This window comes from Lemur catta, chromosome 14, assembly GCF_020740605.2.
Source record: "Lemur catta isolate mLemCat1 chromosome 14, mLemCat1.pri, whole genome shotgun sequence".
NCBI lineage: Eukaryota > Metazoa > Chordata > Mammalia > Primates > Lemuridae > Lemur > Lemur catta.
Genome location: NC_059141.1, coordinates 14,820,876 through 14,843,769, shown reverse-complemented (window position 1 = coordinate 14,843,769; position 22,894 = coordinate 14,820,876). Strand labels below are relative to the sequence as shown.

General features: G+C 38.0%; 1 protein-coding gene across 4 annotated transcripts in view; it reads left to right on the top strand.

The window, feature by feature from the left end:
- VTI1A (vesicle transport through interaction with t-SNAREs 1A) overlaps positions 1 to 22,894 on the top strand; it is a 327,835-nt gene that overhangs the window by 188,049 nt on the left and 116,892 nt on the right. For 2 of the 4 annotated variants that reach the window (XM_045568128.1, XM_045568127.1), the window contains 2 exons: positions 2,946 to 3,016; positions 3,692 to 3,753. In XM_045568128.1, the coding sequence (XP_045424084.1) occupies positions 2,946 to 3,016; positions 3,692 to 3,753 (133 nt within the window). Of the gene's footprint in view, positions 1 to 2,945; positions 3,017 to 3,691; positions 3,765 to 22,894 lie in introns of all 4 variants that reach the window. The other 2 variants (XM_045568130.1, XM_045568129.1) reach the window with 1 other exon arrangement.

Below are 22,894 nucleotides of genomic sequence, written 5' to 3'. Positions count from 1 at the left end.
AGTTTGAGTTCAAGGCTGTAGTAAGCTATGATTATGCCACTGCACTCTAGCCTGGGTGGCAGAGTGAGACCTTGTCTCTAAAACAAATGAACACATAACTTCTTTGCATTAATCTTTTTTTTCCATTCCAAAAGAGTGAGCATTTTGATTTTTCTTTATTAGACCATTAAAATGGGAGGTAGCAAGTAAGAAATCAAAAAGCAATTGTTTCCAACAAATGCATGGCATTTGGGTGTTAAGATCAGGATATGTATACTCTCGCCAATTTCTTTTCTCTTACCAGAGGCAGCTAAGACTTGGGATGCTGAGCTATTTCCCAGGAGGCAAGGAAATTGTGGGAGTGGCTTAGGACTCCGGAAAAGGCCCAGTCTCTTTACCCCTTGTTCATTGATTCTTTCAGTAGCAGACTATAGATCCATACAGAGTAGAGTCTTTCCCCTGGTGAGCCTGATAGAATTATGGATCTATTATCTGCCTTCTGATGTTGACTTCTCCAGTGCCACCCTTGATGGGCTGTAGGAATAAGAACCTTTCATATACTTTATTTTTCACTTTATTTCGTTCTTTTATTTCTTTATGCTTTCCACAGATACTTACTGGAGATACTATACTGGCCATAGATACAATTGTAATAACCTATTTCCTATTCTCTTGAGATTACGTGTTATAATACTATCAACCTGCACAGGAGAAAATGTTATATGAATAGTATTCTGCTGGAATAATTACAGTATTGATGGTGCTCATATATATTACAGATTTCAAGTTAAAATGAATTAAAATTGCTATATTGTATTGATTAAAGAAATTCAATAACAGTATGACAAAATTGAACATTATAGTAGTTATGCAAAGAAAGAAAAATTCAACTTTAGTTGTTTCCCCCTTTTCCATTATTGATATCATCTTCCACTTTTATGATGCTTCCACTGGGAACCACATATCTTATCCAATTTTACCTTAAGGAGAAATTGTATGGAGTTAATAATAAAGATCTAAAATAAATCTAAGAGGAGGTACTATACTGGGAAAAAAATTTCAGTTTGTACAGTGTCAAAAATATATTTATTGTAGTATATGTAACTATTTTTTATTAGTTGGATTTGCTATCATGAAAGGACTATATAGTTCTTTTTCTGATGTGCCTTGAAGTACAAATTTTGCTGCAACATTTGCCTTGAACTGCTAAATCTTCACTACTAGCATGGAAGTTCCATGAGTGCAAATGCTTGCTCTTGTTTACTGGCCATGTCCCTGGCACCTATACCTGGCACATGTTGGGGACTCTGATTATTTGTTGACTGCTTTGAATCTTATGTACTGTACAATGACATGCATTTGTACGGCACCCTCTAGCTTCCACAACATTGTTACTTAGGTTATCTCATTTGATCATACCATTGATTTTGTGAGAAAAGTAGGACAGATATTGTATCCTATGAATAAAATTCTAGCTCAAGTGAGTTACGACAGAACCAGGATAGGAGAGTGTCAAAGTCCTAATAGTCCACTGATTTATTTGTAAAAATCCTCATTATTCGATCAATGCTTATTATTATTGTTCTGAGCCAGTCATTGTACTAAATATTTTAACTAAATTATCTCACTGAACCCTAAAACAGCCCCATGTTATAATACTATTATTATTCTTCCCATTTTATAAATAAACTGAGGCACAGTGAAGTTAGCTAACTCTGACATGAGGCCATGTAACTAGTAAGGGTCCACACTGGGATTTTGGCTCAAGCAGTGTGAATTTATAGCCAAAGCTCTCAATGTGGTCTAACGGCTGCTCTGTGGTTTTTAAGATGTCCTTTTAAAAAGTTTGTCAGTGTACATGCATGAGGCAAATAACTACCATGGTGATTTCTTCGTGACTTTATTAGATTATTTGCTATTATTACAATAGATGCTTGCTCAATGTTTCTCTAAGTTTATAAGCCAGAGATGATTGTTGTTATAGGTAAAGAGACAATACAAGAGGGAAAGATAGAGAGATACAGAATATGGAAGTCAGACAAGTTGCCAAGATTTAAGAGAGGCAGATTGGTGTTCTGCTAGCATAGAACAAGGCACCTTCCAGGTAATGGAGAATGAGTCTAAAAACAAATTTATTCAAGGCAACTGGATGTTTGTGAGGTGAGGACATACCTACTGTCTTGTAAAAGGGTGAGAGACTGCCTAGTGCCAGCCAAACAAGATGATCACGGCAGGGGAAAACCCCACTGGAACTTAGCTTTTTAATGAATGTTCTAAGCTGCTTATACCAGTATAAATGTTTGGAAGTTCTCGGGTAAAAGCACTGTCTCCAGCATGAGCTCTCCTCAACTACTTAATGAGTGCACCTCCCCTTGACTTGACTCAATTATCTATAGAAGCTGATGACACATTAATGGAGTCCTTACCTCTTAGAGTACAGAAGCATAGAGATAGTCCTACTACCAATAAGCTACAGTAGGTGAGAACAGGGGGATGACTTATGCACGGTGAACACATTAAAATCAAAATTGTTCTAAATGGAGACTGACTTACATATGCAAAATGGTGCCATAACAAATAGAGAAGGTAGAGCAGAATCATTAACATTCCTTATAACCTGTAAAAACCAAAGGCTAAATTCCACGATGACAAGATAATAGATCCTTGGACCTGGACTCTCCTCCATCTTTGCTGATAACTTGCTGGAGTGGCCCGGGCAAGTCATGTCACCTCTAAATCATGATCGCCATGTGGGTTATGTTCTATAGATCAAATTTCTAATCATACCTAAGATAAATAGGTACATTTATCAAATCCTATTTATATTTGTCAAATGCCTGAATTGAACTATGTGTCTGATGTATATATAAGCTACTTTAACATTTCATGTCACTTTGATACTTTGGAAAGTTATTCTCACATGTACCCCGCATCATCTTTACTTACTCAAATTTTCCTTTCCATAGAGCAAATCGGTCAGGAGATGTTGGAAAACCTCAGTCACGACAGAGAAAAGATACAGCGGGCACGTGAAAGGGTGAGCACAAGTGATACAGTTTCTTCACGTATTCAGCAAATGAGACAACGTAAAGGAAAGGTCACTGGGACATACACAGTAACAGTTACATAGATGTGAGTTTGCATAAATATGGCTAGGGAGGAAGAGGGGCGTAAAGTCTGTATAGAGGAAAAGAAAGAGAGTGAGATGGAGAAAAAAGAAGCTGACTCTGTATTTCCATCCGAAATGCCCCCAGGTGGATATTTTATTAATCTCCATAGCGGAGAAGGTCATTGAGGGAGATTTTGGCATATGTCAATCTTTCAGAGTGAAAGCTGTAAAAATATTGACGTCTTTTCCTTCCTCCATTCATTTTGTTTTTGTTTTTATTTTTAAGACATTGTCCATTCGTAAACTGGAGATGAATTACCAGGTGTACTTTAATTGTTGTCAGCCTGTGAGACACTTGCTTTTATATCCAGTTCAAGTATCCAGTTTAAAGCTCCTGGGATTACCCCTCACATGTCATTTTCAGAATCTAAGAATTTTTGTAGTTTGCATAGTTATCAGAAATGTATGTATTTTTGTATATTTAAGCATTTTCATTGTTTGGATTTTCTATCATGGAATACATTGTTGTTTGCCATGCACTTTAGAAATAATCTTAAGTGCACATAGTTTCATTTTGTTTTGATGTTGCTTTTCTTCTTCCAGCTTCGGGAAACAGACGCTAACTTAGGGAAAAGCTCCAGGATCCTGACGGGGATGTTGCGAAGGTAAGAGCAAGGTAGGGACCTGTCTTCCTCTCTTTCTGTTTTTTAAAACTGTTTTCATCAAGTTGTGATGGGGCATTTTACAGGCTTTTGAGCTTCTGCTCTTAGTACCCTGTGTCAAAACCCTTTTGAAATAAAACAGCACTGATATTAACTCTTGTTTGGACAGGGACACATACTAATACAGATTAGAGAGAAGGCTTGAGCTAGGGGGGTTACCTCAAGCTATGGAAAAAATTAGGGTTAGACATAAAGTATTTTTTAATAGCCTGAGGAAGGCCCCATGGCAGGAACAGTCTGATTTATTTTCTATTTTGATAGTCTAGCCTCCTTCTTATAGAGGCTTGTCACTATCAGGAGTACACTTGGTATTAGCTTTGCTCTCTGTTGCCTTGTTTTCATTTCTTTAAGGGACGCTGTTTGGGAAAGCATTTCCATTTTATGTATATACTGAAAGATAATTTATAAAATGTAAGATTATTTGAATAATCTGAATTCGTATGTGCTAGCAAGCAAATGTTTATGTTTTATATGTGCAACTAAACTTTGATGGAAAATGTATGAGTATGAAAAAGTAAATGAATGAGTGTAGGTAATATAAGTATATTCAGCATGGAATTATTTTACATGCAGAGTCTACCAAATAAGACTATCATCTAGCGTGACTGTCAGTTTGGAACTGTAGACAGAAAAGTGAATGAGGAATGTTGAGCATGACCTCTGGAATAGCTTCATTAGAATTTTAAAGAAGGAAATCCGCTTTATAGTTGATACTATAGTGACAGCTGTTTACAAATAACTAAAGTCTTCTCTGATTATCTATCCATATACAATAATTTGCTAAAAATATGTTTGTTGTGTTAGAGATTTATTGCATGTGAACCGATCAAATGTGTGGTTGTTTAATTTACAAGGCCGATGAGATTCTTCTGTCGGCCTGACCAGTAGTGAGCCTAAAGCTCCTGGGACACGGGCAGCCAAGGCTGACCTAGTGCTATATCGCCTCTCCTTTTCCTGGACACACAGTCCCAATGCAGAACCAAAAACCACCAAATTTTCTGATTCAGAGTAATGTGTAAATGACCTAAGAAAAACTCAAAATTCACGGAGAAAGGAAGTGGCGATTGAAAGGAATGCTTCAGTGCCTATAGACAATAAAAAAGAAAGGGGGGGAAAAAACCTCTATTGCTTCCCAGGGAGGGCTCCTGCAACGTGAGCTGTAACGAATATTCTGCATATGTCTCCATTTTGTCAAATCTCATTAAAGAGTCCTCCTGCTTTATGTCAATTGCGCTGTCCAGAAATCATTCATCATTTTTAGTGTAAAAAAAAATCATGTGGTTATTTAAATAATATCATATTAATGTTAAAGTTCAGCTGTCATTTAATGGTATGGCTTAATCAGATGTAGCATTTAGGAAAAATAGTTTATTCGGGCTCTTCGTGGCTTTCACGTTGGCAGATTCAAATAAGGATTTATGGGTTTTGAAACTAATGTATTTCTGTCCATGTTTCTGCTTGATGTACCTCACCCTTTAGTGCAGGACACTGCAGACAGTTATTTCAACAAATAAAGCATCTCCTCATGTTGTGTTTGAATAAATTTGCAAGTCATTTAGAGAGGGTGAAGCACAAACAACTTCTGCAACCTTTGACTGGGCTTTCTGTAGGGAAATCATACTAACGTGGTCGTTTAAGAAGCCTACAGAAGAAAATTACTCTCTTGAAATCTACTTGGGGTTCTCTTTGTAGGCAAACTCAGTCAATCACTGACTCATCTCATTTTGGGATGTATCTAGAATTTGAACAGAAATAAAAATCCCCAGATGGACATCACCTTGCTATGTGTGAACCAAGGAAACTCTTAGGTCTACCTGCTTGTATGTGTGACAATGTTTTTTCCTAGGCATAGCTGGGATCTTGGTGTCAGCCACAATATCTAGATATTTTTAATCAATGCCATAATCTCTTTGGGTCTTTGGGGACCAAATGCAGGTGGTGGTTTTGTTTTAGTTTCTAATTACTATCCTATGTGATATACAATTTATTTTGGACTGGGGAAAAGACATAAACATTTTTACCAAACTCTTTACTTCGTTATTTTGATTATCCTCTAGAAAAGCAGTCTCTAGAGAAATGGAACCAGCGTTTATGTACCAAAATCTTTTATGTAATGCTCTGATTTTTGCTTCCTTGATAACAGCCCTGCCATTCACATAGCATTTGCTTCCAGCACTGGTAAGATTTTATTTCAGAAAGAGAAGCCACATTCTCTTACTCTTGTTCTTACCAAAACTGCATAGCTATGTTGTGTGTCAACAGGTGCCTCTGATTTAAGAAACATTATAATATTGAATCATGGGCTCAACTATCACCTGCACAAATGTATAAAAGAAATAAATGTCCTCTTTGTGCAGTATAGATGTTCACCTGCATACAACATAGGCCTGTTTTCATATGATAAGTTCTGTGTGACTGGGATTATATATTCTATAATATATCAGACTAAGGAATTATTTTATTTTAAAAAAGATTGCAAGTTGTTTTCAATTTTTTAAACCTGGATTGTTTTTAAATTTGTGAACCTCAGGAATGTAACAAAGTTATAGTTTGAGAGCTCCTTTGACATAAATTTGGAAGACATGTTACAATTTTATGTTGGCTCATCAACTACATTGTATATGCTGGCGAGAGGCTTACAAAAAGAAATGGCATATATGATATTTTTAAAAAATATTTTTCCTGTTTGACAATCTCAATATCAAATAATTTCCTCTCTCCTCTATACTGTCTATATTTGCCCCAACTATTAACACACACACACACACCCCCTAGAATATTTCCTTCAGAAAATGAATGTTGTTTCTCCTTCCAGCATGAGTATGGTGACTTGTAACTTCTTTATGCATGGACCTGCTGGGAGGTCTTTTGATTTGTAATATAAACAGAGCAGATGGTATTAAATGCAGTTGACCCAGCTAGCCCTGTTCATACAATATTACTTAATGCATGTATTTTTGTTAGCAGTTGCTTCTGAGTCAATCTAGGAAATAATTGCCACCTATCATTGCTATCACATTTTGCATTTTAAACATAGTCTTGTTGCTTTGGTAGAATGACAAGTAAAACATCTGGAAAACTTGAATGTACTGTCATAATGATTCCTAATAGTAAGTATACCAGAAATGCCAATGCAAGATCTGTAAGCTATAGAAATATAATTTTTTTTTAATGAACAGATTTCTTCTCAAATATGCCATGGCTAGATGTTTAAGCTTCTTTAAAAACTCATTCTTTTCCCTCCTCCTCCCCCCCTTCATTTTCTCCAGGAAACATTTGGTTATATTTTAATTGTTCTTATTACAATGTCTGAAAATTCAGCATAGTTTTCAAGACTTGTGAGAAACATGTCCTTGAAAATTTGCTCTCAATTTTTATACACTGAAAAGGATATCTCCTCTCACGGTACCTTGCATTTATGTTTTCACTTCTCTTTCTCTTTCTTTCTCTCTCTCTCTCCCTCCCCACATCCACTTCTCCCCCTCTCTTCCTATTTCCCTCCCTCCCTCCTTTTCTCTGTTTATCTCATTCCTTCTTCTTGGCGTGTTTTACATACCAGTAATGAACATGGGCCCTGACCTGATATTAGTGTAGTAAAATCTTGACCTCTAAGTTATTCTTCAGCTTTTAATCAAGTGCTTGTTCCTTCTGCATAAAATGATTAAATTTGCTATGGATTCTTTGGACTTAATAGATTTAGGATCTGAGCTAGAGTAATGCTACAAAGGGAAAATTTTTTTAAAAAAATCTTAGTTCTTTTTATGTGAATAAATCTATTACTATACAGTTGATTCGTTGCCTTTATCCTATGATCTCTTCAAGGCCAACATGGGTGATGTTTTTATCAAACTGAAGAACAGCTTTTGATTTCCTTATATATGTTTCTCTTGAATAACATTCTTGTGCCTTTAAACATAGACTTTTGGTCTAGTGTCAGACACTCGAATGGAGCATCTAAAGTTATCTGTCAATGATAACTCTACCAGCTGCATTGATTGAGCCCGAAGTGTGTGTGTGTGTGTGTGTGTGTGTGTGTGTGAGAGAGAGAGAGAGAGAGAGAGAGACCCTAAACCACGTGTTACACATGTTATCTAATCCTTACCCCTGTGGAGGCAATATCATTATGCCCATTTTACAGATGAGGCTAACTGAGTCTAGTGAAGTTAAGTAAATTACCCAGAGTCACATCTATAGAAAGGTGCAGAATTAGGATATGAACTTAGCTTGCTCTTTTGAACATACCACACAAGGTTCCAAAAGGCTAGTTTACAGATCAGAGCCAGTTTACACTCACTAATGGTGAAATAAGAAGAGTAAGATGAAACTGATGAGTATTTTTATGCTGATTTTTAAGGTTATATGCCGTTATAATGCCATTTTTTTCTGTGAAATGATTGTGGTAGTAAACAATTTCCTTAAACTAGTTCATTGTTATAGTAAATAGAAAAATAAGACCTATTAAACATTGCCAGTTGCATGTCGTCGTCCCCCCACCCCCATGTTCACTCTCATTTTCCTGGCCAGGAAATCCAGAACCCACACTCTACTGTGTCCTTTCATAACCAAAAAACTGCAACTTATGCATGCACTGAGACCTCGTAGGTGGCAGGCACGGTCCTGGATATTTGGTATACTTCATCTTTCTTCATCTTCATGGAAACTCTGTAAGGCAGATATTCTTTCTCTTATTTTAAGAAGTAAGAGAACTGTTGTTAGTATCAGCTGTTGTGAGGCAGCGCTCTGAATACTCCGCTAGTTCAACAAGTGTTGCCGGGCAAGAGTCCCAGAGGGAAGGGAGAATGGTGGCACTTAGAGAAACAGGGACGTAAGGAAAGAATGATGGGATTGATTATCATTATTAATTTTTAATGTTATATAAAGACCTAGGAAACTCTTAAAAAAGCAAATTTAAAAACATCACTTTAAAATTTATCACCTAAAATAACTATTAATTAACATTTTAATTTTAGCCTTTGCTCTCAGGCTTATTTTTTTTTTTTAAGCAGTGACAATAGTGATAATAACCAACATTCCAACATTTACTGAAACCTTATTATGGACCAGGCACTGTTGTGTGTACTTTACACGTAGTGAGTCATCTAACCCTTATAAGGATTTACGCAGTAGGGGCTATTGTTATCCCTACTTTGCAGACAAGAAGACCGAGGTGCAGTGAGGGGAGATTCTTGCCGAAGGCTGATAGCTGGAAAGAAAGTGGCAGAGCCAGTGCGGCTCCAGAGCCCACCTCTTACCCACCAGGGCACATGCCTCTTGACCCACATGCAGGAATTTCATTTGAATAATTAAAAGCAGGGCTGTTTTTTCCAACAAGGACAAGGCTCCAGATGATACGAAGTTAGATATAAAAATAAAATTTCCTAACAATGCTACTTGTCAAACACTGGAGGGTAAGGGAGATTATAGACTTTCCACCGCACATTGTTGGTTTTCATTGGTTTTGATTAACACCACAGAGTCTATGCTCCAAAATAAAACAATTCTAAAGGGCTCTTTAAAAACACACTCAACTCAGGACTCCTTTGGCACACAGGAGCCACAGCGGATTGCCTGCAGCCCAGCCTAAATGGTGGTTCTGGTAGGGTTTGCTCGGTGCTTTCAGGAACAATTGTCTGCACATCTGTGTGGAGAATTCTATACAGAGGAAGGGTAAGAGTCCAGTATGAGGCCGGGCGCGGTGGCTCACGCCTGTAATCCTAGCTCTGGGAGGCCGAGGCGGGTGGATCGCTCGAGGTCAGGAGTTCGAGACCAGCCTGAGCAAGAGTGAGACCCCGTCTCTACTAAAAATAGAAAGAAATTATCTGGCCAACTAAAAATATATATACAAAAAAATTAGCCGGGCATGGTGGCTCATGCCTGTAGTCCCAGCTACTAGGGAGGCTGAGGCAGTAGGATCGCTTAAGCCCAGGAGTCTGAGGTTGCTGTGAGCTAGGCTGATGCCACGGCACTCACTCTAGCCCGGGCAACAAAGTGACACTCTGTCTCAAAAAAAAAAAAAAAAAAAGAGTCCAGTATGGTGGGAAAATAGCCCTGGAAGCAGACAACTTACGTCTTGCTCTTTCCACTTCTCGTCTCAGATCTCTCATGTGTGAGTTCCATCCTTTGTCAGGGTTTCCCCTTTTGGAGACAAAGCTTTGGCCAGCCTCTCAGTGATACCCACTGAATATCGCAATTTTTTCTTCCCAATACTTCCGACAAAACTCATAGCATGGAGCCTTATTGATTGTCATGGGCTCTGTTAGGTAAAAGCTCCATTAATCTGTGATCTGATGTCTATACATGGGACACTGTGCAGGGAATGGACAGACAGAATGAGGGAGCATAGTCCTTTTTCCAGAAAGGGGAATAGATACTGGGTAGGCAAAAACAACAGATGTTACCTTCGAAATATTCCAGACAAACTTTTATCTACGCTCCAGATCTCAGTGAACTACCACTGTCTCCTTCAGCCTTCATCAGTCTCCCAGGCAGAGTGATCTTTCCTTACTCTGGTCCTTCACAGCAGTTTGCATTTCTCACAAGACACTAGCATCATCTACTTTGTATTTCAGTTATTAGCAGCTACTTCTTAATTTTCTTCTAGATCATTCTTATCCCCTACCCTCATCCCCAAAAGGATTTTTTTACAGCTCCCCATTGTATTGTGCAACCAGCCGAAATAAATAGGAGAGGAAATACAGGGAAAGAGAATAAAAGGAATCACTTTAGCACCTCCAAAGTATGGACTTTCAATAAACTCCTATACACATTCCTAGATACTTGCAAAATTTCCTACCTGAAAGCAAAAGCAGGAAATACAAAAAATAGCCTTAGTTGAGTCTGAACGTAGCCTTCTTGCCACAAAGATGGACCCTTGATAAATAGTCAATCAAATGGTGACTGGAGGTTCATGATCGTACACACAGCGCGTTTCTGCCCCAAGAGAATGAGGAGTTCCTACAGGACCAGTTCTCTTCAGGACCCTGAGGTCAAGCCTCTCTTCTCTTTATTGTAAGTTACTAATGGTAGGAGCCTTCTCACTTTTAAGTCAGGGCCATGTCACCCTGATATAGGCCTCATCGGTGAATAATCTTTGGAAGAACGGCTGAAATTAATTTCAAAGTTGCTATCTAGGTTCATAAGGGTATAATTTAGTTGAAACCCTATGGAGTTTTCTTTATTGCACTTTGGCTACATGTAAACATGTTCATTCAAAGATAAAACATGTAACTTCACAATACGAGAATATTTTTGTCCATTATTTAATCACAATAGAAAAGCATCTTATCGTTTCCTCTATTGTGAGCCACCATTTGACCTAATTCTTGCATTAGTTTTCTTTTATGATTTTCCTTTTTTCCCCTGGATGCATGCCATTCTTTAATGCGACGTAGAGTATGAAGGGTGCACTTTACCTTCACCATCAATGCCTTCTTTGAACACAGCCTTGAGCTGTTAACTCTAAGCAAGGAGCCCTGGGCCTTCCTTATAAACAAGTAATGGAGCCCTCAGCCCCCCTCGTAAATGGCTATTTATTAACATATACCATCACCAAACAACATTTTATAATTCCAGGCCCCCACACCATTACACCACTGTCTGCTCCATTGTAAGTTGAGGGTGGCCTTAGGCCATCTGTTTCATTAAATGCCAGAGGCAATGAACAATATCTGAACTTTATAAATCGAGGGTTAGGGCTTCTCCCTTCACAAATCTTCCCCTTCTTCTGCTGCTGCCACCGCCAGCACCACTGCCACCACCACTGCCACCACCATATTTTTTGTTTGAACGCTCACATTGTAAATTAGCGTATTCACACATCAATCTGAAAAGGCTTGCTGTGTTATAAGATGGGACAAAGCAAGCTCAGTCACAGCTCATGCACAGTGCAGGTGGTCGAGCTAGCTGCTACCCAGATCAAAAGTCAAACAACTGTGAATCTGCTTTTGAAAGTGCAGTTAGAGAGACAAGGCGAGGCTTATCTGCACAAACAAGGACGAGTTATAGATATACATCACAAACCAGGAGGACAAAAGGGGGTTTCATCATCTTGCAGGGTAAGAAAACCTTCTAATGCTGACAGTTCTGAGGGCATCTCTGGAATATGTAGCTTGTTTTTGGTTCTGGGTTTGTTTTTTCCCCTATAAAATTAGTCTTTTATTATGCGGCAATTGATAATTATTATTTATACTTTAGTGCTGTTCCTAAAGTAGCTAAGAATTTTTTTTAAGCCACCTTTAGGGCAGGAAATGGCTCCTTTTCATGGTTGCATTTTATTTCTCAGCAGCATTTAAGGACAGACTCCTATTTATACCACACAAGCAGTTTTGTCTGTTGTAAACAAAGTAAGTGGCTGGGAATTGTACTTTCCCAGAAATGTTTTCCAGGGAAGCCATAATAAGAAACAACTGTGTATATCTTGAGAACTTGTCATCTAGGTATTAAGAAAGAATTCTTGTATGGAAAAAGAAAAGACCCACAGTTAAGAAATACATTCAATATCCAAAAGTATAATTGAAATATTTCTTAAGTTGTGATGTCTGGCCACCTTGCTAGTATTAATTGAGGCTGTTTTCATTTTTTATTTAAAATTGACTCCAACATTTTTCGACAAAGCAGAAGCTGACATGATAGGAGGCATAATCATTTTTTTTTTAACCTCAATACCCTTTTTAAAAGGCTTGTGACTTCTTTTGCAAAGTTATATGAACAACTTTGGAACTAAAATATGATTATCAATGGGGAAAATTCCAGGATGATAAATTTGTCCAAAATTTTAAAAAGGGGGTTGAAGCAGCTTAGAATTATGAAAGGACAGTATCCCAGTTTCCTGTACAACTGTAGTTTACGTAGGAGAAAGGCACTCCACTGTCCACCTTCTGAAGGCTCAATGATTTTAGGATGAGGGAAAAGAAACTGTTAGTCTTTTAATTCCCACATCAGTTAAAGATGTCTGAATCAAGTCCCCAAGTGCTTTCATGAAGCCACACTCTCTATCACAAGCCATAGGGCCATGGTTCCTTTCCTAGGGTGGGCTTCACAGAGTCTTAAACCACTGGAGTTTTCTGAAAATTTTTGTGTGTATGCATTTATATGCATCTCTCTGGGAATTTTCCATTAAATTTTCATAAAATTAACAAAAATCTACAACCGCCTCCATAAAAAGTTGAGAAATGAGACATAGTTATAGAACTATGTCCAATTTCCTAGCTAAATACCACTTAATTACTTTGATACTCTGGCTCATTTGAAATGTGTTGGCCTACAGGAAGCACTTATTTTGAATTTGTCCACAAACTTCAATAATAAAGTGCAAATGCAGGGATGCCTTCCTTGGGATATCGGACCATTTGTCAACAGTGAGTCCTTAAAGACAATCGTAATAAGTAAAATTTCTATAGGGCCTTATGGTTTACAAGGAACATTCACATGCATTATTTCATTTAAAGTTTTCTTCATAAGAACTCTGTGAATTGGTGTTATCGTTGTTATCCTTGTGTTATAATTAGGACCTGCCAAAGTTGAGTCTTGCCCAAAGTCATTCCACCAAGATAGGGCAAAACATGGTCCAGTATCCACCCTGGTTTTAGCCACAAAAATGTTCTTAGCAGCATTCTAGCAGTAACAGCATCAGCATTGTCTTCAACAGCAACTGTTTAATGTTTACTGTATAAAAGGGAGTATGTTAGGCCTTGGAGATTCAACAGACTCAAAACTCTACTCCCAGGTAGCTTAATATCTAATTTGGGGGCCTTGGTTTACACGTTTTAAGCAACAACAATACATAGTAACTTGTGCTATGTTGTAAGTGAGATATCACCGCTATAGGAGATGACAGAAAAAAGAACCTTCAATTTTACCTTTACCTTAAATTAAGCTTAAGTTTTTTTTAAATTGTGGTGCAGTTTAAGAGTTTCTTCAAGCAAATAAGGAAGGCTTGAAATCACCTAAATAGATCTAATTATAAACAATTATGGAAAACTTTTTCAAATGCTGTGTCCCAATTTTAGGAAAATATTGCAAATTTTCCACACACTTGACTAAAATTACATATTTCTGAAACTTTGTGGCCTTTGAGATAATCCTGCATGTTGACTACATATACTATCTATATGATTCACAAATATATGCAAAGAACAGGGGCAAAGTACATGGATTATTTTATTGTGGCATATTATTTAATAAGTGTATCACTTAAAAATATTGAATTTTTTCATGTGTTCCAATTAAATCTTTCTCATCAAATGGGCTTATAGAATTTTAGTTAGTAGAAAACTTGCACAGCCAATAAAGAAAAGCATTCATTTTCTGTTCTGTATACATGATCTGAAGCCATAGCCTTTTAGGTCTTTTAATCTGTTTGTTCAAGGCCAAGCTATTTATATGGATAATTTTTAAAGCTTCTGTATAAAGGAAAAAAAGAACATTTTATTTATTCACTGGGGTTTTTATGTGCCTTGAAATTGCATAGATAAAGTATTTTCAAGCTCATGGATCTGGAAGAGATAAAAGGTCTCTTATTTTATAAGGCTTTATATAAGCTTTTCAAATATACAGTTTCTCATGGCTAGAATTTTTTAAATAAAACATTATTTCACTATTATAACTGGAGATTAATGTGGGCATCTCTTTTTCCTTCCCTGAATTACATGTTGAATTATGTGTTTAGGATTGTTTTTATTGCATTTTACTTTCCTGATTTTAACAGTTTTTTTGGGGGGGTGGGGAGGGAATTAAGTTACCAATCTTTGTTTTTAGTATTGGATAACTGTTAATATGACTGGAATACTAAGTGTTAAATATGAGTGGAAAACTCAAAAATCAAAACAGTGAATGATGTAACTTGCTTTTGCAGCATCTCGGTATGAAAGTGAAAAATTATTTACCTCCCCCTCCTTGAGAACTTTTGCTAATCCTAGCAGACTGTGAAAAGAAGAGGCATATTTGAACTCTGGGGCAACTGGATCCAGACCAGATTCTGGGTGAATATTAGCTGCTGGCTCTGCCATGTCAGGGCCAAGAAACAGCTTTCCCTGGCTGGAGCATTCCCAAGCTATCACGGCCATCAGACAGGTGGGGAATAAATATTGTAGAATGGTGGGACATTTGAAGAGGAAGCTCCTGATCCCCAGGACTCAATTTGGACAGGCTTCAATTGGAGCAAACAGGTGTTCCTGGGAGGAACTATCCTCAGATGGCTGGGGGGGTTGCCATTCTTTCACATACATAAAAAGTTCCCCTTCCCTCTGCCCGCAGGAAAATTAGAATTAACTACAGCTTTTTCTTTTGAAATGGAAAAAGAGAAATAAAAATATGGCACCAGGTTTTGGCTCCGGCTGGATTTCCGTGGAGCAAGCAATCTATGATGAATGATGAGAATTCCTGAAGCAAAGCATCCTTGTAGTTTTCAACATTGGAGACGCTGTAAAAATTGGATAAATGCAAAGAATCTTTTAACCAGAAGATGTACCTATGAAGTGAAATAGTCTTTCCTTCTATTATTCATTTGTTCATTCACCAAATATTTCTCAAACGCTGGAAATTTCCTAAACATTGGGCTGAGTGCTGGGGATAGAGTGTAAGACATTAAAAAGCACTGCCCTCAAAGAGTTTAGCCTACCTGGTAATAATAGTAATTGTTTGGAACATGAACATGAACCTGAGTGGTCTTTGGGAAACTGGAGGCAGGAATGTGGTTGCTGACGTCAGAAAGATGTCTTTTTCCATAATACTACTACATTGAAGATATAACTAACATGTTTTATCTGGGGGCATTCTTTTTAAGCCGCATTTTTCCTATAAGACATAAAATAGTAATAGTAAAGGAATTTTTTTAAAAGAAAAAAATTGTTTTTAATCCCTCTACCTTGAAACAGCCTATTTCCACATTGATACAAGTATTCCCTGCCAATCTTTGTCATGATTCATGTATAATATTATATTGCTTTTCTCAATATTATATCTTAAAGTTTCCATATAGTCTTTAAAATTGTATTTTTTCCTAATTTAAAAAATTTTATTTTAATAACAAGGGTTTTTGAAAACCTCTTATTTTGTAGGAAAAAAAAAACTTTATCAAGAAACAGGGAGAAAATTATCCATAATCACACTGGTTAAAAGGTAGCAACTGTTAAAGTTTTAGCATATTTCATCACAGTATTTTTTCATGTATTTTATTTATATGTGATATATATATTTTATATTCTATTTACATTAAGATTATATTGAAAGCCTTCTCCCACGTCATTAAAAACTCTTTGTAATCATTATTAATAGTGGTAATATTTTCTAATGGGAATATTTCCTTTATGTTAAACACTTAGGTTTTTTCTGGCTTGTCACTATATATTGAGGCTAGGTGTCAGCATTCATAGACTGTATTATTTTCTTAGTGTGGCATCCTTGAAGAGAATAAATGCTCCTCTTTTGTGACTTACCTATTCTTAACTTTCTAGTCTTATAGTCAGCTGTGATATATCTTCAAGTAACGTTTTTGAGAGAGGTATATGCTTTAGATATATTCTTATTTATATATAGGAACTGCCATCAATTGCATATATGTGACATGCAGATATGTATGTAACTATATATATATTGGATTGGCTATAATAGTTTTAGATCTTGCTCTTCTTAGGAATCTATAGCTGTTAAGATACTGTCTTCTGATGTTTAATGTTTCAGAGTAGCAGAAAGGTAGACCAATTTATGGTGTTCTGTAGTGATGTCTTTGTAGATTTTCTTTTTCTTTTTTTGCTTAGTGTGGGTTTTATAAATCTTTGGAATTGAGCAATCTAGATGTTTCTAGATAGATCTTTCACTCATTTTGCATAGATCACAGGAACTTTAAATCCACAAATTCAGGTATTCCTTCTACCCCTCAGGAGAGTTTTCTTTAATCATGTCTTAGATTATTGCTTCTGTTTCAGATTTTCTGGTTTCAGGAACATCTATGATTCTAACTCTAGACCTCTACTTTATGTCTTCTATATTTGTTGTATTTTAAGAATCATTGTGTTCTCTTCTCTTTATTGTCATTTTATCTCCAGCTTCATTGATTGCACTCTTTGCAGCCTTGTTTCTACTGTGTCCTGCTAATTATGTGAATATTCATTCTACTCTTGAAATCTTTTCTTTATCTCGCCCATCACTTCATCTCTTACACTTTTATCTTCTTTAAGTCTGACAGATTCTTGCCTTAGTTTCTGTCTTCACTTTATAGAGGCTCTACTTTCTTACTGTTTTTACTGAGGATGCCAAATGATTTCCAAAAACATGTTTTGGTTTCTTTAGTACATAATTTTCAGAATTGCATTCTTCCTCTGAATCTTTAGGAAGTCGTTTCCTTTCCCTTGTTCTGTGGCATCTTTTTTCCATCACTCTCATGTTGTTTTGAGTTTTTTGTTTGGTTACTTTTCCAAACCTCTTCTTGGATCTGCAAATGGATGACAGCTTTATATGCTCGGCTCTGTCCCAGTTCCCTTTGTCTCTAGACTGTCTTTACTGGAATGAAATGGGACTTCTTCCTTCCCCTACTCCTTGACTCTATCACGAGAAATGTTCAACCCTTGTGTGCACGCCTGATTTATGAAGACCACACTATCTAGGATTCGATGCATCGTGCCATGCCTTCCCTATAGCTACCCAACTGATTAATTGTTGTCCTGGAAACTCTAGTTTCTTACTGCATATAGAAAAGAAACAAGACAGGGAGTGTGGAGAAAGAGGAAAAAAGAGCAGTCCAAATACCTCCTAAGTTACAGCATCCACTCATAAGAGAGATTGCTTCTTGATTTCTGGTTCTCATAAACCATACTTTCTTTATCTACTAGAAGACTTTTGGAAAGTAAACTACTGCATACATTTTTCAACCCAGTTCAATTTTTGTAGTAGTAGAAAATTCTTATAGGCTCTGGCAATTTCTGTTGTAATTTTTGTTGCTGTAAATTTTCATCATCTATTTTTTCATTCACATTGAATGGGCACTTGGACAGATGCAGCATTAGGAACCATGGACCATTTTAAACTGGAAACTGGGAGTGATTTTTAAAGTTACCTTCGGCCAGGCACGGTGGCTCTTGCCTGTAAACCCAGCACTTTGGAAGGCCAAGGCAGGAAGATCACTTGAGTAGTTTGAGACAAACCTGGGCAACACAGTGAGACCCATCTCTACAAAACATCAAAAAATAAGCCAGATGTGGTGACACGTATCTGCAGTCCCAGCTACTCAGGAGGCTGAGGTGGGAGGATCTCTTGAGCCCGGAGTTTGAGGCTACAGTGAGCCATGATTATGCCACTGCACTCCAACCTGAGTGACAGAGCAAGACCCTGTCTCTAAAATAAAGAAATAAATTAATAATAAATAAATAAATTTCCCTAGGTAAGGGAGCCATACCAACCATTTCTATAGCTCAACCCTTGGGCCTGTATGCCTGGGTGGTCCTGTTTTAACTGTTGCTGCTTAATTATTGATGATTTACTGACATAAGGCATGGAAGCCTTAGGGAAAATGAAATCCCACATGCCAGTTTCTTTAGATGAATCTTCTTTGAGGTTTAAGTGTCCCTCTAAGTAATATAGTGAGGCAGGGTTTAGGGGGCCGTTCCAAATCCTGCCTGGCAAATCAGCCACTTCATCTGTATTCAGTGATGGAGTCTGTGGATGCATCCTGAAGATGAGGCCTGTCTGCCTGTGTTTCATGGCGTGGCAGCCTCATACAAGCCCCTCTCCTGTAGGCCAGGCTTCCTCGCCCATTCCCATATCGCTCATTTCCCTGCTCTGTCCCTCATGGGAAAACATCTAACCTCCAACAATAAAAATGACTTAACTGCAAGAACTGATTTCCCCTAGTAATGCTCTTATCCTGGGAAACATTAGTAGGAAAATGGTAACTTATTCTGCATATATGTGCAAGGCATTTATTTGCTGGATATATATGGTAGAGGGTGACTCTTGGCTTGAGGAGACTCACATTCTCGTCACAGAGATAAGGCGTCAGAGAAAATGCTAACTCTAGATGGATGTTGATCAAAAACCTCAGTGTACAGTTCCCAGGGCTGGAAGATTATTACCTGCTTGGGGGAATCATGATGGGTTTCATGGAAGACGTGGCATTTGTAACGACCCTTGAAAGAGGAATAAGATTGGCCCAGGCAGAGTTAGAAGGGTTTCCAGGCTAAGGGATTTGTATGCACAAAGACAGGGAAATAGCATTTTAGCAGGCAGACCTGGCAAGTGATTCAGATCAACTGTTGGTTTTCAACTCTATGATTTTTGCTTCTCATTTTCAGATGTTCCCATTTTAACAGTGGAGCATGGGTCACCTCGCTTGTCTGCAGCTGTCCACAACTGCCGTCTCCTTTCCACAGTTACCCCCCACCATGGGGAGAAAACCTTGACTAAGTGATAGAGGCCTGAAAATCTAGATTCTACTTTTTCTCACCATCATTTTTCTTTATTGAGCACCTACTATATGCTCTGGGCAGAATGAACCTGATTAAAGTTCTTTCATAGTTTTCATGCAGCTCATTGATATGTTTCTTTTCCAAGTTCTTATTTTCTCTTGAACATCACTGGTTTTACAGGGTTCTTCTAAGGCTTCTGAAAGGTATTACGAGCTATATATGTAAGCAGAATAGACTTCCACCAAAAGGTGAAATTTTTCTTTAGGGGCACCATGCCATCAAAAATACCATTCTGATCCAGTGCCCAAAATGCCTCCCTTTGAGCTTGTTTTCTTGTTCATTAGGCTTTGCTGTCTCTTCACGTGTTGTGTGGACACCGCTGTAACCTCTCAGCTCTGCCGAGTCTGACATAATCAGACTCCTTGCTGAGAATGTGGGGGTGAAGGGGAGCCAGGGCTCGATCCTGGAGCATTCTAGGAGACCATAGATCAGAAAGCCTGGACGGGCTGAGATCAAATCAGACTTTACCACGTTGACAAACCTGGCTTGAGCATGCTATGACCTTTTTTTTTTTAAAGCAACTACTTTGCTTTACTAGGACTTGAAATTTTTAACCCTGTTTTGCTATGGGGAAAAATGTATTAACCATATGTCTTGCCAAGATATCATTTTTTAAAAATTTTAGAATGAAATCCATCTCTGGGCACTGGCATTCTTTCTCAGTGCACACATGCCTTGTTAATCAAGTTCTGTGGCTTTTATTATTTTCATTTGCAAATGGAGATGCTTAACAGTCAGCCTCCTGGAAAGAAGGAGGAACTGTTTTCATCCGAAAGACTAAAGGGTTGATGAAATGCTTGAGTTTACCTGCCCGGGAACTGCAGAATACCTTGGCCTTTCAAATCTATGAGGGGAAGGAAGTGTGAGCAGTCCCCACACACATTAACTAATGGGCAACGTGGAAACACAACGTTCTGGCTAGTGACCAAGTCTGCAATTTCTTTCTCTTCTCTTAGTTTTTATTTATTACAAAAACTGTAATGGCAAAGCAAAAGAAAACATTTTCTTTAAAAAGGAAAGGAAAAAAAAATCACCCATGAAACTATCACCCAACCCACCTACAATCATCTTTTCCCCCTTATTTTTAGTTTTTTAATTTTTACCCATCTGCTGACTTTTTTTTACGTTTCCTTAATTCTAGTGTAAACGCAATTTCCAGTTTGCCTTTTCCTTTTTAACTTAACATTATAGCTTGCACTACTAAAATCGATTTGATTTTGTAATTAGTGTAGTTAGTGTTTTTTTTTAATCAAGTTAAAAATCAGGAAAGCCCAGCAGCATGTGGTTGACATTCATTTGTTGTTCAGAAAATAGAAGGGCTGCCTCTAACATGTCTTAGAGCTCCTCAGCCTGCTATTTAAGAGCTCTATGAGCTTTGACAATTGGGTACTGAGATTTATTTGTACCCCTCTATACTGTCTGTTCAAACCACTGGCATATATGAATTCTAAGGCATTTCATGATAATATTGATGATAAAATATACATATAAACAGAGCAGGCAAGTCACTCTGTGGTAGGGATAAGTGTGGTAGGTCCCAGAAATTGCCCCCTTTTCCCAAAGTATTTCACAAAGTAACTGATTGAAAGGGAATAACTGAGATAACTGAGCCTGGGTTAAGGCTTCATGCATGGGCTTTGTCAACTGTCAGTACTTTGCAGTGTAATCAGTTACAGTCACGAACACCTATTTGGTCATGTGTTAACCAGGTAAAATTTGTCTCCACCTTGCACAGAGCACTAGGGGCAGCCTTTGAGTGCAAGGGCTCCGAAGGAGGCTAAGGGGAAGGGTGGTTTTGGAGCCGGCTCCAGAATGAGACGTGGGTGGGGTGCCCTGGTGGGAGGTGCTGGACAGCCAGGGGGCAGCATGGGAGCATTTTGCATCTGATGGAGGAGGAGAGAGAATTGGAAGAGGGGGATAAACAAGAACTTCACCATTTTTCCTGAGCCCAGCCCTGGGGAGGATGATGGATGGCTTCTTGTCATCTTTTGTATTTCCTCAGGGGCAGCTAAGACAGAATCTTTCTACTGAGACCAGAGATTGAAAACTTGATGTCTGTAGGCCGTAAGCAGCCTAAAGAATTTTTTTTATCTGCACAGATTTATTTTTAAAATTAAGGTATTATTTACATACAGTAAAATTCACCCATTTTAAGTGTAGAGTTGGATGTATGTTGGTAAGTGTATGCCGTTGTGCTGCATGTGTTCTACCATGACACATCAAGACAGAGAACAGTTCACTCAATCTAAAAAGTTTCCTCAAGTCTCTTTGCATTCAACTCCCTTCCTCTACCTTGCCCCAGAGAGCCACTGATCTGCTTTCTGACACTGAAGTTGTGCCTTGTCTAGAATTTCATGTAAATGGATTTGTATAATATATTGTCTTTTATATATTACTTCTTTCACTTAGCATAAAGCCTTTGAAATTTATTTGTGTTGTTGCATGTATTAGTATGGCATTCCTTGTCATTGCTGAGTAATATTCCAGAGTAGGAGTATACTACAGTTTATTCGCCAGTTGATGAATATGTAGGTTGCTTCTAGTTTGGGGCTATTACAAATAATGCTGCTATGAACATTTGTGTACGTATCTTTCTGTAGGCAAAGGCTTTCATTTCTCTTGGATAAATATCTAGGAGTAGGATTGCCGGGTTATATGGTTAGTATATGTTTAATTTTATAAGAACCTATCAAATTGTTCCCAAAGTGGCTGAACCATTTTGCATTCCTGTAGCAATGTGTGAGAGTTCCAGATGCTCTGCACGGTTACTCTTAAACATTCCAAATAGCTGCCAGCAACTCAGAACCCTTTAAAGGGCCACATGGTCTCCAGCTCACCCAGTTCCGATTTGACCCATTTTCTCATTTATGTTATCTATCTGTCACCTGTAGGTTTGTGACCCCTGCCACAAAAATTCCCTTGAGCAATGTTATGTCCCGTAGCATGTGGCAGGGCATTGTAGTTAAGAGCATGTCTCTATGGAAACAGGAAAATCTGGATCTCAGTCTTGCCATTTATAAGCTGTCACTTTGGACCTCTCTCTGAACCAATTTCTTCATCTGTAAAATGCTAAAGACACCTTATTCAATGGTTAGATGTAAAAGTGAAATATTAATAACACAGAGCACGTCAAGTACCTACCACTGGCGGGGCCCATAGAAAATGTGCAGTAGATAGTACCTATTAGTATCCATGGGATAGCCCAGTGATTCTCCATTGTATGTGTGTGCATCAGAGTCACCTGTATATATATATTTTTTAAAAAAAACGTGTACCCCTACCCCAGATCTCCTTCAGAATCAGCATCTCCTGGGCTGGGCCTGTGCGTGGGCAATGTTTAAAAGTTCCACAGATAATGGGGATGGAGCGTCCCTGGTCAATAAGCATTGGTTGATTGGGAAGAACAAGGAACCATATATTCTAAACTCAGTTCTGTCACCAACTACCTGTATGACCTTGGACAAATCACTTAACCTCTCTGAGGGTGCTAGTTTAGCTGAGATCTGACACTAGCAAATTTGGTCTTTCACAATTATTGTTCTTCCTGGTAGACAGTAGCTATAGTCAGAGACAAAGGAGTTGGAGGTGGTTGAGGACTATGTTTTCTTCCCAAGTAATATGTCACA